This window comes from Asterias rubens, chromosome 21, assembly GCF_902459465.1.
Source record: "Asterias rubens chromosome 21, eAstRub1.3, whole genome shotgun sequence".
Classification (NCBI taxonomy): domain Eukaryota; kingdom Metazoa; phylum Echinodermata; class Asteroidea; order Forcipulatida; family Asteriidae; genus Asterias; species Asterias rubens.
The window spans coordinates 5037208-5053003 of NC_047082.1; the positions used below are offsets into that span (position 1 = coordinate 5037208).

Sequence of the window (15796 nt, forward strand, 5' to 3'; positions counted from 1 at the left end):
ATTGTACTAGGTACAAATTTTAAAATTAAATACAAGTAGATGTTCAAAATTGATTATTTTTTTTCAAGCAACCATACATGTAAACTGATTTCGAACTATTTATAAGTACACTTTTTACTCACGGGGTCTAGGGTATTCAACATGACGATACAAGTTGACTTGTAGTCATAGACCATTCTCCACATGTCACTGATGGTGTGAGGTAAGGGCATTTGGGTAGCAATGTACTTTCCTTTGGAGCTAGGACTCTGTAAAATAACAAAGATGGAAGACAAAGTCATGATTCATGGCGGCCTCAGCGAAAAACATGTCCTGTAAGCTTAAACGGTTTGACAAAGAGAAAACACGTTATCGTAAAAAAGGGATACGTTTTTGCAGTGATTTAGTCCCGTATTTTGGTTTCGACAAACAAAGTACATATTGGTGATTTTTAAATGTGTGTGAATACTTCTGTTTAGGATTGGCACTGGTATAAACTTTAGAAACAGTAAGATTTCAGATGCCTGGAAGGTTTATTACCAGGTATGAACTTTAGAATCATTTAGTTTTCGGGGAAACATTTCTTAGAGTCACCCGGAAGTGGTATTTTGTCAAAATAAAGTTTTTGCACTAAAGTATGTGTTTTGATAAGTGGAATATGAACAAGCAGTTAAACTAAGGTTCTAAAAAAAAAACAGTTTCCATTTATTTACAAATTTTATAGTAGGCCCGACCCGAGAGGGTGCTGTTCGTGACGTCAATCGAGGTGCGAGATTTGAAGAGAAAATGAGTAGTCTGGCCCCGTACACTACGTCTGGATACCGATCGGTATGATGCCTACGTACAGAACTACGGTCACGTAGCAGACTGCACGCACTACGGCTGCTGTGCGGACGGTCCACTCGGATTACCATGCACGGTGAACCGCATGCAGTGCCAACACAACATAGTGACGCTTGGCGCAAGCTAAAAAAGTGCCCTCAAAGTTAAAACAATACCCTATTTTTCACGTTAGGCAAATGCTCATCTAGGTTTGTCACGTCTTTTGGGCACCTTCTTCGACTTCCCACTAGCTGGAAAAACTGTTGGGATGGCGTCATGTTTTAGAAAAAAACTTTTCTCTTCATGTCAAAATGTGTGGTGTATTCCGGATTCTCGAAGCACGACGGCTCGAAGTGTTTGCTGCACAGCGCTGGAGAATACGTCGGACCGGACCACTTTGCAAACTGACCCCATCTTTAGTTGTTTTGCTGCATCCAGCAGCAATACACCTGGTCGACATTGCCGGAAAAATGCAAGAATTTTGTTTTCTTTTTCGAAACGTACAAACTCACGACAAGGACTTTCATGTACTTGTGTTCGATGTTCGATCGAGGCAAAGTCTGCCTCGATTGACGTCACAAAAGAGGTAGGCGGAGTCACCCCAAACAACTTTATCTATTTTTTAATTATATGTATCGTATCAAACAATTACTCAAGAAATTATTTTATTGTTCATAAACATATACTCTAATGTTTAAAAAAAAAAAATTCCAGGTGACTTTAAGAGGAATGTATTTGTATAATTTAGAACCAATTATTTCTCGGGAGGATTGGAATTTTAGAATCAGTGAGTTTTTAGATGGAAATATTTCTCTGGAGGATTGGTACTGGTATGAACTTTAGAATCAGTGAGCTTTCAGATGGAAATAATTCTCTAAAGGATTGGTACTTGTATGAACTTTAGAATCAGTGAGCTTTCAGATGGAAATAATTCTCTAAAGGATTGGTACTTGTATGAACTTTAGAATCAGTGAGCTTTCAGATGTAAATATTTCTCTGGAGGATTGGTACTGGTATGAACTTTAGAATCAGTGAGCTTTCAGATGGAAATATTTCTCTGGAGGATTGGTACTGGTATGAACTTTAGAATCAGTGAGCTTTTAGATGGAAATAATTCTCTGGAGGATTGGTACTGGTATGAACTTTAGAATCAGTGAGCTTTCAGATGGAAATATTTCTCTGGAGGATTGGTTCTGGTATGAACTTTAGAATCAGTGAGCTTTCATATGAAAATATTTCTCTGGAGAATTGGTACTGGTATGAACTTTAGAATCAGTGCGCTTTCAGATGGAAATATTTGTCTGGAGGATTGGTACTGGTATGAACTTTAGAATCAGTGAGCTTTCAGATGGAAATATTTCTCTGTAGGATTGGTACTGGTATGAAATTTAGAATTAGTGAGCTTTCAGATGGAAATATTTCTCTGTAGGATTGGTACTGGTATGAAATTTAGAATCAGTGAGCTTTCAGATGGAAATATTTCTCTGGAGGATTGGTACTGAGCTTTTGGATGGAAATATTTCTCTGGAGGATTGGTACTGGTATGAACTTTAGAATCAGTGAGCTTTCAGATGGAAATATTTCTCTGGAGGATTGGTACTGGTATGAACTTTAGAATCAGTGAGCTTTCAGATGGAAATATTTCTCCAAAGGATTGGTACTGGTATGAACTTTAGAATCAGTGAGCTTTCAGATGGAAATATTTGTCTGGAGGATTGGTACTGGTATGAACTTTAGAATCAGTGAGCTTTCAGATGGAAATATTTGTCTGGAGGATTGGTACTGGTATGAACTTTAGAATCAGTGAGCTTTCAGATGGAAATATTTATCTGGAGGATTGGTACTGGTATAAACTTTAGAATCAGTGAGCTTTCAGATGGAAATATTTCTCCAAAGGATTGGTACTGGTATGAACTTTAGAATCAGTGAGCTTTCAGATGGAAATATTTGTCTGGAGGATTGGTACTGGTATGAACTTTAGAATCAGTGAGCTTTCAGATGGAAATATTTGTCTGGAGGATTGGTACTGGTATGAACTTTAGAATCAGTGAGCTTTCAGATGGAAATATTTATCTGGAGGATTGGTACTGGTATGAACTTTAGAATCAGTGAGCTTTCAGATGGAAATATTTCTCTGGAGGATTGGTACTGAGCTTTTGGATGGAAATATTTCTCTGGAGGATTGGTACTGGTATGAACTTTAGAATCAGTGAGCTTTCAGATGGAAATATTTCTCTGGAGGATTGGTACTGGTATGAACTTACGAATCAGTGAGCTTTCATATGAAAATATTTCTCTGGAGGATCGGTACTGGTATGAACTTTAGAATCAGTGAGCTTTCATATGAAAATATTTCTCTGGAGGATTGGTACTGGTATGAACTTACGAATCAGTGAGCTTTCATATGAAAATATTTCTCTGGAGGATCGGTACTGGTATGAACTTTAGAATCAGTGAGCTTTCATATGAAAATATTTCTCTGGAGGATTGGTACTGGTATAAACTTTAGAATCAGTGAGCTTTCAGATGGAAATATTTATCTGGAGGATTGGTACTGGTAAGAACTTTAGAATCAGTGAGCTTTCAGATGGAAATATTTCTCTGGAGGATTAGTACTGGTATGAACTTTAGAATCAGTGAGCTTTCAGATGGAAATATTTCTCTGGAGGATTGGTACTGGTATGAACTTTAGAATCAGTGAGCTTTCAGATGGAAATATTTCTCTGGAGGATTGGTACTGGTATGAACTTTAGAATCAGTGAGCTTTCAGATGGAAATATTTGTCTGGAGGATTGGTACTGGTATAAACTTTAAAATCAGTGAGCTTTCAGATGGAAATATTTTTCTGGAGGATTGGTACTGAGCTTTTGGATGGAAATATTTCTCTGGAGGATTGGTACTGGTATGAACTTTAGAATCAGTGAGCTTTCAGATGGAAATATTTTTCTGGAGGATTGGTAGTGGTATGAACTTTAGAATCAATGAGCTTTTAGATGGAAATATTTCTCTGGAGGATTGGTACTGGTATGAACTTTAGAATCAGTGAGCTTTCAGATGGAAATATTTCTCTGGAGGATTGGTACTGGTATAAACTTTAAAATCAGTGAGCTTTCAGATGGAAATATTTCTCTGGAGGATTGGTACTGGTATGAACTTTAGAATCAGTGAGTCTTCAGATGGAAATAATTCTCTGTAGGATTGGTACTGGTATGAAATTTAGAATCAGTGAGCTTTCAGATGGAAATATTTCTCTGGAGGATTGGTACTGAGCTTTTGGATGGAAATATTTCTCTGGAGGATTGGTACTGGTATGAACTTTAGAATCAGTGAGCTTTCAGATGGAAATATTTTTCTGGAGGATTGGTACTGGTATGAACTTTAGAATCAATGAGCTTTTAGATGGAAATATTTCTCTGGAGGATTGGTACTGGTATTAACTTTAGAATCAGTGAGCTTTCAGATGAAAATAATTCTCTGGAGGATTGGTACTGGTATGAACTTTAGAATCAGTGAGCTTTCAGATGGAAATATTTCTCTGGCGGATTGGTACTGGTATGAACTTTAGAATCAGTGAGCTTTTAGATGGAAATATTTATCTGGAGGATTGGTACTGGTATGAACTTTAGAATCAGTTAGCTTTTAGATGGAAATATTTATCTGGAGGATTGGTACTGGTATGAACTTTAGAATCAGTGAGCTTTCAGATGGAAATATTTATCTGGAGGATTGGTACTGGTATGAACTTTAGAATCAGTGAGCTTTTAGATGGACATATTTATCTGGAGGATTGGTACTATGAACTTTAGAATCAGTGAGCTTTCAGATGGAAATATTTCTCTGGAGGATTGGTACTGGTATGAACTTTAGAATCAGTGAGCTTTCAGATGGAAATAATTCTCTAAAGGATTGGTACTGGTATGAACTTTAGAATCAGTGAGCTTTCAGATGGAAATATTTCTCTGGAGGATTGGTACTGGTATGAACTTTAGAATCAGTGAGCTTTCAGATGGAAATATTTATCTGGAGGATTGGTACTGGTATGAACTTTAGAATCAGTGAGCTTTCAGATGGAAATATTCTCGGGAGGATTGGTACTGGTATGAACTTTAGAATCAGTGAGCTTTCAGATGGAAATATTTATCTGGAGGATTAGTACTGGTATGAACTTTAGAATAAGTGAGCTTTCAGATGGAAATATTTCTCTGGAGGATTGGTACTGGTATAAACTTTAAAATCAGTGAGCTTTCAGATGGAAATATTTCTCTGGAGGATTGGTACTGGTATGAACTTTAGTATCAGTGAGTCTTCAGATGGAAATAATTCTCTGCAGGATTGGTACTGGTATGAAATTTAGAATCAGTGAGCTTTCAGATGGAAATATTTCTCTGGAGGATTGGCTGGTATGAACTTTAGAATCAGTGAGCTTTTGGATGGAAATATTTCTCTGGAGGATTGGTACTGGTATGAACTTTAGAATCAGTGAGCTTTCAGATGGAAATATTTATCTGGAGGATTGGTACTGGTATGAACTTTAGAATTAGTGAGCTTTCAGATGGAAATATTTGTGTGGAGGATTGGTACTGGTATGAACTTTAGAATCAGTGAGCTTTTGGATGGAAATATTTCTCTGGAAGATTAGTACTGGTATGAACTTTAGAACAAGTGAGCTTTCAGATGGAAATATTTCTCTGGAGGATTGGTACTGGTATGAACTTTAGTATCAGTGAGTCTTCAGATGGAAATAATTCTCTGTAGGATTGGTACTGGTATGAAATTTAGAATCAGTGAGTCTTCAGATGAAAATATTTCACTGGAGGATTGGTACTGGTATGAACTTTAGAATCAGTGAGCTTTCAGATGAAAATATTTCTCCGGAGGATTGGTACTGGTATGAACTTTAGAATCAGTGAGCTTTCAGATGGAAATATTTCTTTGGAGGATTGGTACTGGTAATGAACTTTAGAATCAGTGAGCTTTCAGATGAAAATATTTCTCTGGAGGATTGGTACTGGTATGAAATTACGAATCAGTGAGCTTTCAGATGGAAATATTCTCGGGAGGATTGGTACTGGTATGAACTTTAGAATCAGTGAGCTTTCAGATGGAAATATTTATCTGGAGGATTAGTACTGGTATGAACTTTAGAATCAGTGAGCTTTCAGATGGAAATATTTATCTGGAGGATTGGTACTGGTATGAACTTTAGAATCAGTGAGCTTTCAGATGGAAATATTTCTTTGGAGGTTTGGTACTGGTAATGAACTTTAGAATCAGTGAGCTTTTAGATGGAAATATTTATCTGGAGGATTGGTACTGGTATGAACTTTAGAATCAGTGAGCTTTTAGATGGAAATATTTATCTGGAGGATTGGTACTGGTATGAATTTTAGAATCAGTGAGCTTTTAGATGGAAATATTTATCTGGAGGATTGGTACTGGTATGAACTTTAGAATCAGTGAGCTTTCAGATGGAAATATTTATCTGGAGGATTGGTACTGGTATGAACTTACGAATCAGTGAGCTTTCAGATGGAAATATTCTCGGGAGGATTGGTACTGGTATGAACTTTAGAATCAGTGAGCTTTCAGATGAAAATATTTCTCTGGAGGATTAGTACTGGTATTAACTTACGAATCAGTGAGCTTTCAGATGGAAATATTTGTGTGGAGGATTGGTACTGGTATGAACTTTAGAATCAGTGAGCTTTCAGATGGAAATATTTCTCTGGAGGATTGGTACTGGTATGAACTTTAGAATCAGTGAGCTTTCAGATGGAAATATTTCTCTGGAGGATTGGTACTGGTATGAACTTTAGAATCAGTGAGCTTTCAGATGGAAATATTTATCTGGAGGATTGTTACTGGTATGAACTTACGAATCAGTGAGCTTTCAGATGGAAATATTCTCGGGAGGATTGGTACTGGTATGAACTTTAGAATCAGTGAGCTTTCAGATGGAAATATTTATCTGGAGGATTGGTACTGGTATGAACTTTAGAATCAGTGAGCTTTCAGATGGAAATATTTGTCTGGAGGATTGGTACTGGTATGAACTTTAGAATCAGTGAGCTTTCAGATGGAAATATTTCTCTGGAGGATTGGTACTGGTATGAAATTTAGAATCAGTGAGCTTTCAGACGGAAATATTTCTCTGGAGGATTGGTACTGGTATGAACTTTAGAATCAGTGAGCTTTCAGATGGAAATATTTCTCTGGAGGATTGGTACTGGTATGAACTTTAGAATCAGTGAGCTTTCAGATGGAAATATTTCTCTGGAGGATTGGTACTGGTATGAACTTTAGAATCAGTGAGCTTTCAGATGGAAATATTCTCGGGAGGATTGGTACTGGTATGAACTTTAGAATCAGTGAGCTTTCAGATGAAAATATTTCTCTGGAGGATTGGTACTGGTATGAAATTTAGAATCAGTGAGCTTTCAGATGGAAACTTTTCTTTGGGTGATTTGTACTGGTATGAACTTTAAAATCAGTGTTTTTTTAGACAAAATATTTCTCTGGAAGGTGTGTAGGCCTACGGGTAAGAAATAAAGAAGTAGTGAGCTTTCAGAGGATATGCTTTTCTGTGGGATTGGTTTGAAGTAAGACAGTTAAAGAAGTTGGTATTACTTACATTGAGGAAGCAGGCGTTGATGTAATCGGTGGATTCATGTTCTCCTAATGTCATCAACAAAGGTCGGAACAGATCAACTTAAAAAAATAAAATAACTTGTATTGACTCTTTGTTATTGTATAAGAAAGTCTAAAACAGAGCGTGCTTAGAGCTGGTTCGACTGGTCTGTAAATCACTAACAGTTCATGACAAATCAGGAACGGTTCCAAAATAACTTCTAATAATGGTCAATGCAAAGAAACATTGTAGAATTAAGCGTGTACGGCAAGTCTCTTTGTAATAAAGGCAGTGGACACTATTGGTAATTACTCAAAATAATTATGAGCATAAAACCTTACTTGGTATCTTGTAATGGGGAGAGGTTGGTAGTGCAAAAAAATTGTGAGAAACTGCTCCCTCTGAAGTAACGTAGTTTTCGAGAAAGATGTAACTCTCCACAAATTTGATTTTGATTTCTCATAACTAAATTTTGAGGTCTCGAAATCAAGCATCTGAAAGCACACAAGTTCGTGTGACAGAGGTGTTGTTTCTTTCATTATAATCTCGCAACTTTGGCGACCAATTGAGCTCAAATTTTCACAGGTTTGTTATTTCATGCATATAATTGGATACACCTAATGAGAAGACTGGTCTTTGACAATTACCAATAGTGTCCACTGTCTTTAAGCAACCCATTGGGGTTCAAACTTTAGTTTAAAGTTGACATCTTACTCATGATTTTCATTTATTTCAAATGAAAAACAAATGAAAAAGACAAAAATTGCTTCAGTTTGTTCGGAACAAACATTTACTTCTGCTAAACCACAAACATTATTGATGTCTTTCTGAGAGGTCATCTAAAAACTGGAAAGAAAAAAAAATCTCACCTGGTACTTTGTATGGAAATCTGTTTTTTTTTATGTTTTCTGGTAGCTGGCCTTCATGCAATTTGTCAGGGTCAGGAATGTTGGTCATCAAATTCAGATTCTGTTTCAAGGCAATCAAAATAAGGTGAACAAATGTGTTTAATTAGGTGCATTTTAAATTCTTATTTCAGTAGCCACTTGTCTAAATCAAAGATGCCTCAGTTGTATTTTGCAACCAGGGAGGTATACATAGATATTTAGAATTACATTCAACATTTTTATAGGATTTGAGGCATTGCATTGACACCATGTGTGTATCTACTTGCATGGTAGAGTTTGTTCTTAGAGAACTATCTTACTTTATTCTATTACCGCGGAGTATATGTTCGGGGATTCGGGAGACTTCTCAGCAGGACAGTTTTTTTTTCCGAACCCCCGAACATCCATCCACACCGCGGTAGTACAACAAAGCAAGACAGTTCTCTAAAGAACAAACTCTACCTGGCAAGTCGAACCACACATGGTGTTACCGCAAACTGTGTACATTCAACATGGTAGAGGTAGAGACAGGTTTCCAAATTTTGGTAATCCGAACATGGAACTATTGGAAGGTTTACTTGCAGATTGAGGGTCAGTACAGCCGAGAGTCAAAAACTGCTTATCTATGAAAATGATATGCATGATCCCTTGACGCTATTGGCGTAATTTCCCAATAAGGTTTGTGCAGTTCTCCAGCTTTGGCCAACAGAGGGTGCTTTTTCCATTTGAAATAGTCACCGAGGACGTCACGAGTCCTCTGCCTGCCCCAGAGGAACAAAAAAGAAAGAAAAAATGTATCCAAATGAAGCATGATTGAATAGACAAGGATTTGCATCGCACCAGCACTTGCGTTACTTTGAGTCAAATTTTATGTTTTCAATGACGTTTTTAAATTAACTCCATCACCTCAAACTCTAGTTGGAGTCCTGTCTTCCCACTGCCCTTTGCGGTCTTCTTCAATGCAGTCAACTTGGAGAGAATATTCTCTGGTTTGAAGCTGGTGTCACCACAAAGGAACGTCTCAATCAAGACATCAAATATGAACTCATACTGGGCCTGTTTGAATTGAGAAAGTTAAGTTTTTTTTCGTCTTGGCAAAAAGGGCACTTTTAAGTCTTATTTGGAACGTTTGATGGGGGCACCATGGCCAAAACCAGGGCCATGGCTTCTGTGTAATTCAAGGCTTGCTGTACAGTCGGCTGTATATTGTACTGAAATTTTGTTTTTAAATAGTGTAATACTTTTTTTTTTTTAACTTAACATTCGTGTTGAACACTAAGAGACTTTAATACACATAATTGATGTTTTTTTGATAACATGTTGAATTCATATTCTATATTGTCTACCAAACGTTATTTAGTTTTGTAAACATTGTGGCGGTAGTTTGGTGATTAGCCTTTCTCTTATGTGATTAGTTCATTTCTAGTTTCAGGCACTATTTATGAACATTGGACAGAACAGGGAAACACTATACAAATGACCTAGGATGAACTGAAGTATCTAATTTACCGGTGTTTGAATCATCTTCATCCGTTTGTCTCTCATGCCACAAGCAAAATTCCAGATATCGACTCGACCTTCTGCCTTTGCCTGGTCCAACATGGCGTCCAAAACCAAAAACACACCAGTACGACTGATTCCAGCGCTACAAAGTAAAATAGATGAATATCGATGGCATGAACACAATAGGAATATACCATAATGGAATATTTAAACTTTGATGCTATTGTTTAAATTGACTGCCCCTGGAATGCAATTTTATTTTTATAATTAATATTTTTTTGGGTATTTGACCATAACAACGCAATTTCCCTGAATTAAGAGTCAAATCTGTAAAAATATAAAACCTAAACAGAAATATTAGAGGGGGATAAAGTACGTCAGCAGCAACCTGGATATGTTCTTGAGGTGCACCACAGTCTCAGAGAATGACGGTTTTTGAGGGATCGTAATACGTTTGTGCGAGCTGGAAGAATGCAACGCCTCAAGATGACAAGGGTTGTTGATCAGTGCTCTCTCAAACTGAAGAAGTCTGTGGTTGCTTATTGTTTTCATCAACTCGTGCTTGCTGAAAATTTGGTTGTGAATTGTTTGTATTTAAGTTAAGGTTAAACACAGAACTCTTGACTGAGCTAGACTTTAACTTGTGACCCCTTCTGATCACATTAGACCGGGATCCCGTTAAAAAAATGGGGGGGGGGTATAATCCCTGTCCCGGTGTGATCCCAGCGGGATCCATCTGGGATCCCTGATTTCGTTTATATTGGTCACCAAAGGTCTTTTCACACTACCTCCAGTTCAAACCGCGTTGAAAACTACCCGGGTCCTCTCCCGTTCAGCCTCGCTTCTTTTTAACATGGATCAGACACTATATAGCAACATTCACACTGGTCTTTAAGGGAACCGGCTAATGTATGAACCGTGTTAAAGCCATTGGACACGTTCGGTAAAGAGTATTGTCCAAGTCCCACACTTCGTGTATCGCAACTTGTATATAAAATAACAAACCTGTGAAAACTTAGGCCCAATCGGTCATCGGAGTCGGGAGAAAATAATGGGGAAAACCCAGCCTTGTTTCCGCACGTCTCGCCGTCTCATTACATGTGTTTAAAATAAATCCGTAATTCTCGACAACGAGAACTGATCATTGTTTTAATGTTTTCTCGAAAAGTAAAGCATTTCATGGATTAATATTTTAAGAGAAGTCTTTTACCATTACCTTCTGTAAACCCTGCAAGTTATTTGTAAATCTGTGAACTTCTATTTTGTTCTGTGTATAATGGCTTAAAACAATGCAATTTCGATCCGGGTTGAGATTTTTAACCTTGTTCCCTGCCAGGGTTGATTTCGATCCGGCTAGAGCATGCTACCGATTATACCCGGATCGGAGGCGGATTGAAATTTGTCCAGTGTGAAACGGGTTGAACAAAATCTCCGGGTCGGAACCTGTCCCGACCCTGAGCTTCAACCTGTGACCTCCTGATCAACGTGCTGTGCTCTAACTACCAACTGAGCTTTCTAGTAAAAATGTTGCTGCCCTCCCTATCAATTTCCCTTGTGGTTTATTACAAACTGATTTACCCGCTAAGGACAAACAAATAAAGTGTAATCAGTAAAAAATACCAACCTGCAATGAACGACCATGGGACCAGCGTTCTTGGGGTTGTACTCCTTCACCGCTTCGACAAAATCCACCACTTTGATGTGATCGTGGGGTAGGCCAGTATGAGGCCATGCTATGAATTGATAATGACGAACATGTCTGGTCTTTTCATCCTAAAATGTTGTACACAAATTTTTTTGAGTGTCATTAAACAGGCTTCACCAAATAAACATTGTGGCAAGTCTTTATAGGGTGCGTTCGTTTAGCTTCCCTGGGTCGACCCCGGTGTGTGGCGTTTTTTTTTCCAGGACAAACGTGGGTAATTATCTGCACACGTTCGTCCTGAAAAAAAAAACACACGCCATACACCGGGGTCGACCCGGGGAAGCTAAACGAACGCACCCATAATGGTTTATCTTGACTCATCAGAATGAGGACAATGTCAGATCAATATTTACACTGGATGGACTAAGACCCTATCCCAGGCCAGTGGTAATCAGTGGTCGGCAGGAAAACTGTTGACGGCGTTCACAACTTATGTCCAACGATAGTCTAACTACTGCATAGCACGCGGCAGTGTATTGCCGACGATGTAGAAGCCTATAAAGAGGGTACCTGTCGGCGATTGAAACAATAACTGCACTTGACATCGTATACTCTGTGTTTTTAAAATGTAATGTTTTTTTTCTATAAGTATCAAATTTGAATTGTTTTGGGGCATACAGGGAAAACAATGTTCACTTTTTACTTGTAATCTGTGATGAAATAAATAAATTGAATTGAATTGAACTGAATATAGTCCTCCTGCGAACCCAAAATGTCTATACCGATTCCCATAAACGATTGTTGTACGGTAGCTGTCAGGTAGAAACACGTTCAGTAATTTCTGTGGTCGTCCGGAATACGTCAAATATGTTCGACAAAGGTTCAAACCACAATCCCCATAAGTTAGAAATAAGTTTTGGGTACGCTAGACATTATCTCGACGTAAATCGACTTATGGTTAACTTACAAGTAACGTATGTGGACGTGTGTAAACGATGGTATAACCATGGAGGAAGAAAATCTATTTTCTTCCTCCATGGTATAACTTACCTACAACGTATGCAGAAATTATGAGCCGCACGCTGGCGACGACCTTGCCTGACACAACGCATATCACCGTGTTTCAGCGCGCTCTGAACTTGAACAAAACTTACCCATAACTTATTCGACGTACGCCAGCGTAATCGCAATCATTTTCATACGTTGGCATACGCTGGCTCAAACGTCAAGGTGTGACTGGGCCTTAACAGATTTAACCGGGTTCCCAGTTGAATTTGACAGGGATCACGAAAATCCAGCCGGATTTCTTGTTGGGATAGAAGACGGGTCCATTAGTTTTGGTTTAGACACAAAAAGGTTTGTAATTACCTGCAGTTTCAGATTTATTAAAAAATCTCGGACAATGTAGTCTGCGTGTGTTTCCTCCTTTCTCAAAGTGACAACAACATCACCATGGTATGCTGTTTTGTCTGGCCAATATTTCTCACATTTTCTCTGTAAGTTTGAAACGGAATAGAGCAAACACCAAATGAGAATCATCCAGTAATGTATATAAAACAAGCAGAAGTATTCTTTGCAGCTACGAATGCAATTAGACAAACATTTAGCATCCCCTTTGTCAGACCATGGAGAAAGGAATAGAAGGAGCTCGAACGACCCGCAAAACCGTAGAGTAACAAAATAATACACTTACAATGCCCCTGTCTGACCAGTGGAAAAAGAAAGGAGACCTCCAGCTGGACGGCACCGTTTTCTTCGTGTGAAGTTGAATCGTTGGAGACAAGAATTGTGAATACACACGTTTTCATGGAACGTTTGTGGTGTTTACATGGAAATATCATAGCATATTTTAACATGTTTTGCAACTTTCCGGTCATTAGCGGTGGATCAAAATTGGGTATAAGCACACGAGGGTGGTTGGTATTCAATTGTGTTCATCGTTTAGGTGTCTGATAGCGTCCAAAAATGTTATCGCGTCTCAAAAAAGTAGTTTTTCCTTTAGTATATCCATACGACATATGACGCCATAGTTTGGTGCAGAACCAAGTGCGCACGCGCAAACTCACACACAGCAGGTCGCCCATTGTTTGTGTAAGGTATGTTGGTGATTACGGTGATTACGAGGTGTCGTTAAACGACCGCGGTACCACGGGTTCGACTTTTGAAGTCCCTTCGTTTGAGCTCCTTCTCTTCCTTCCTTCATGGTCAGACAAGAGCCTCTAGTATTAAGATGTCTCACTCTAAAATAGCACACCCACTGAGACAAATCCAGTATATACACAAGTAGAATGCTACGATGCAGCTACGAATGCACTTAGACAAAACCTTACTTGAGTAATGGGGAGCTGTTGATAGTATGACACATTGTGAGAAACGGCTCCCTTTGAAGTGACGTAGTTTTCGAGAAAGAAGTAATTTTTCACAAATTTGATTTCGAGACCTCAAAGTGAGATTTTGAGGTCTCGAAATTAGATTTTTAGGTCTTGAAATCATACATCTGAAAAGCACACAACTTCTTGTGATAATGGTGTTTTTTCTTCGATTGTTATCTCGCAACTTTGACAACCAATTGAACTTAAATGTTCACAGGTTTGTTATTTTATGTATATGCTTCTGTTGAGAACACCAAGCGAGAAGACTGGTCTTTGACAATTTATTACAAAAAGTGTCCAGTGTCTTTAAATTACCTTGACTCCTTCTTGTAGGTTGGTGAGCATGACAATCTTAGCGGTTTTCTCCTGCCAAACCATCCTCCACATGTCACAAATTGAAGTCTTGTTTGGACCTAAATGTTTGATATAAATATAAAATATTACTAGATGATCAGACAGTAAAGTGCTCGCTGGCATTCCAAAAGAATACGTTCCTCCGATGGAACAGTGCTAGTACTCAAAATGAAAAATTTGTCTCAGAAAAACCTTTTCCCAATTTTTGAAGGAAATTACAAAAAGCTATTTGATTTCGAGAGTATCAACTTTTGTTTATATGTAACTTTTAAAAACATAAAAGCGACAGCACTTTGTAAGCGCTTAAGGAGAAAATCAGTGAGAATTACACTTTTATTACAAAAAGTGATGATGTTTTTGACCGAAAAGGTGTTTATGAATGGGAATCAAAGTGTGTTGAATTGGTTTTAAACTCGTGGTTTAAACCCGCCGAGGCCTGGTTCTTGATAATTTACCTCGACTTCGTCTCTGTAAAATTATCAAGAACGCAGGCCTCGTTGGGAGAAACCTATAGTTGAAAACCTCTTCACCACACATTGATTCCCTTATTTGACTCACCTTGGCTGGCTATGTATTTGTTCGGTTGATTGAAACCCTGTAAAGATGAGCATGAAAACGAAAACAGTAGACATATACATTTCAGATTTGTAATGTGTTACTAGTTACTGACATTCATGTTAACCTGGGAGACGAGGTAGTAATTTGTGTTGGTAAGAGCTGTGAACCTTAACCATGTTTTGTTGTAACTACTAACATAAATGTGGAGTACTGGGTGTCACATCACATTTGCATTTCTACAGACGTCTCGAAACACTATTTATTTCTATTTTGTGTGGGGGATGTACTGAAACTATAAAGAGGTTAAGAAGCTTCTTAAAGTCGGCGTGCTTCATTATCACTTCTTATTCATTGCGGGCTTACATAGATTCTCCCAACTTGTTTCAATTCTTTCAAACTAGATTAGAGTTGTCCTCATTAATTATTTATTCATGCTTACTTGGAACTCTGCTGCAAAGTGAACCTTCCTAACTTGTTTCAGTTTCTAAAACCAGGAGTTGTCTATCATCAATTATTTACAGGCTGACACCGATCAGTCAGAATAGAAACAGATCATTATGATTAACTTACATCTATGTAACTTGCATTTACATAATCTGAGTCTGGTTCATCTGGTAGTTTCTCAAGCACAACGCGAGAAAAATCATCTGTGGTGGATACAAATTTATTACTCAAATCAGTTCAAGGCAAAGTGAAGGGAATGTGAATGTGGGTGGACATGGGAAGAGAAGGAGCGACAACATCAAAGAGCGGACAGAACAAGAGTTAGCAAACTCACAAAGTGGAAGACAAAGAGCTCGAAGAAACTTAGTTACAAACAAAGGGGAGTGGAGAACAGAGAGAAGTGAGTTGGACTGTTTGCACAAATTTGTTTCACTTTTGCTATGGAAAGGCTTTTTTTCACCAACGTCTTCAGAGTACGGTAAGTCACGTCCGCAAATTGTATGATGAATCAGGCAGGGGGAAAAATGGTTACAGCAGATGACAGAGAGACATGGACAAAGACGGGCAGTGTAGGACAGAAAAGCATGGAGAAAGACTTTTGTGA

At 38.2% G+C, this 15796-nt stretch overlaps 1 protein-coding gene across 1 annotated transcript in view; it reads right to left on the bottom strand.

Moving 5' to 3' along the window:
• LOC117304766 (receptor-type tyrosine-protein phosphatase T-like) overlaps positions 1-15796 on the bottom strand; it is a 38873-nt gene that overhangs the window by 2972 nt on the left and 20105 nt on the right. Inside the window, exons 20-29 of the mRNA XM_033789373.1 lie at positions 15319-15395; positions 14749-14785; positions 14152-14249; positions 12833-12958; positions 11444-11592; positions 9826-9961; positions 9223-9372; positions 8299-8398; positions 7433-7509; positions 123-248 (exon numbers count right to left, since the gene is read on the bottom strand). Of these exons, the coding sequence (XP_033645264.1) occupies positions 123-248; positions 7433-7509; positions 8299-8398; positions 9223-9372; positions 9826-9961; positions 11444-11592; positions 12833-12958; positions 14152-14249; positions 14749-14785; positions 15319-15395 (1076 nt within the window). The remainder of the gene's footprint in view (positions 1-122; positions 249-7432; positions 7510-8298; positions 8399-9222; positions 9373-9825; positions 9962-11443; positions 11593-12832; positions 12959-14151; positions 14250-14748; positions 14786-15318; positions 15396-15796) is intronic.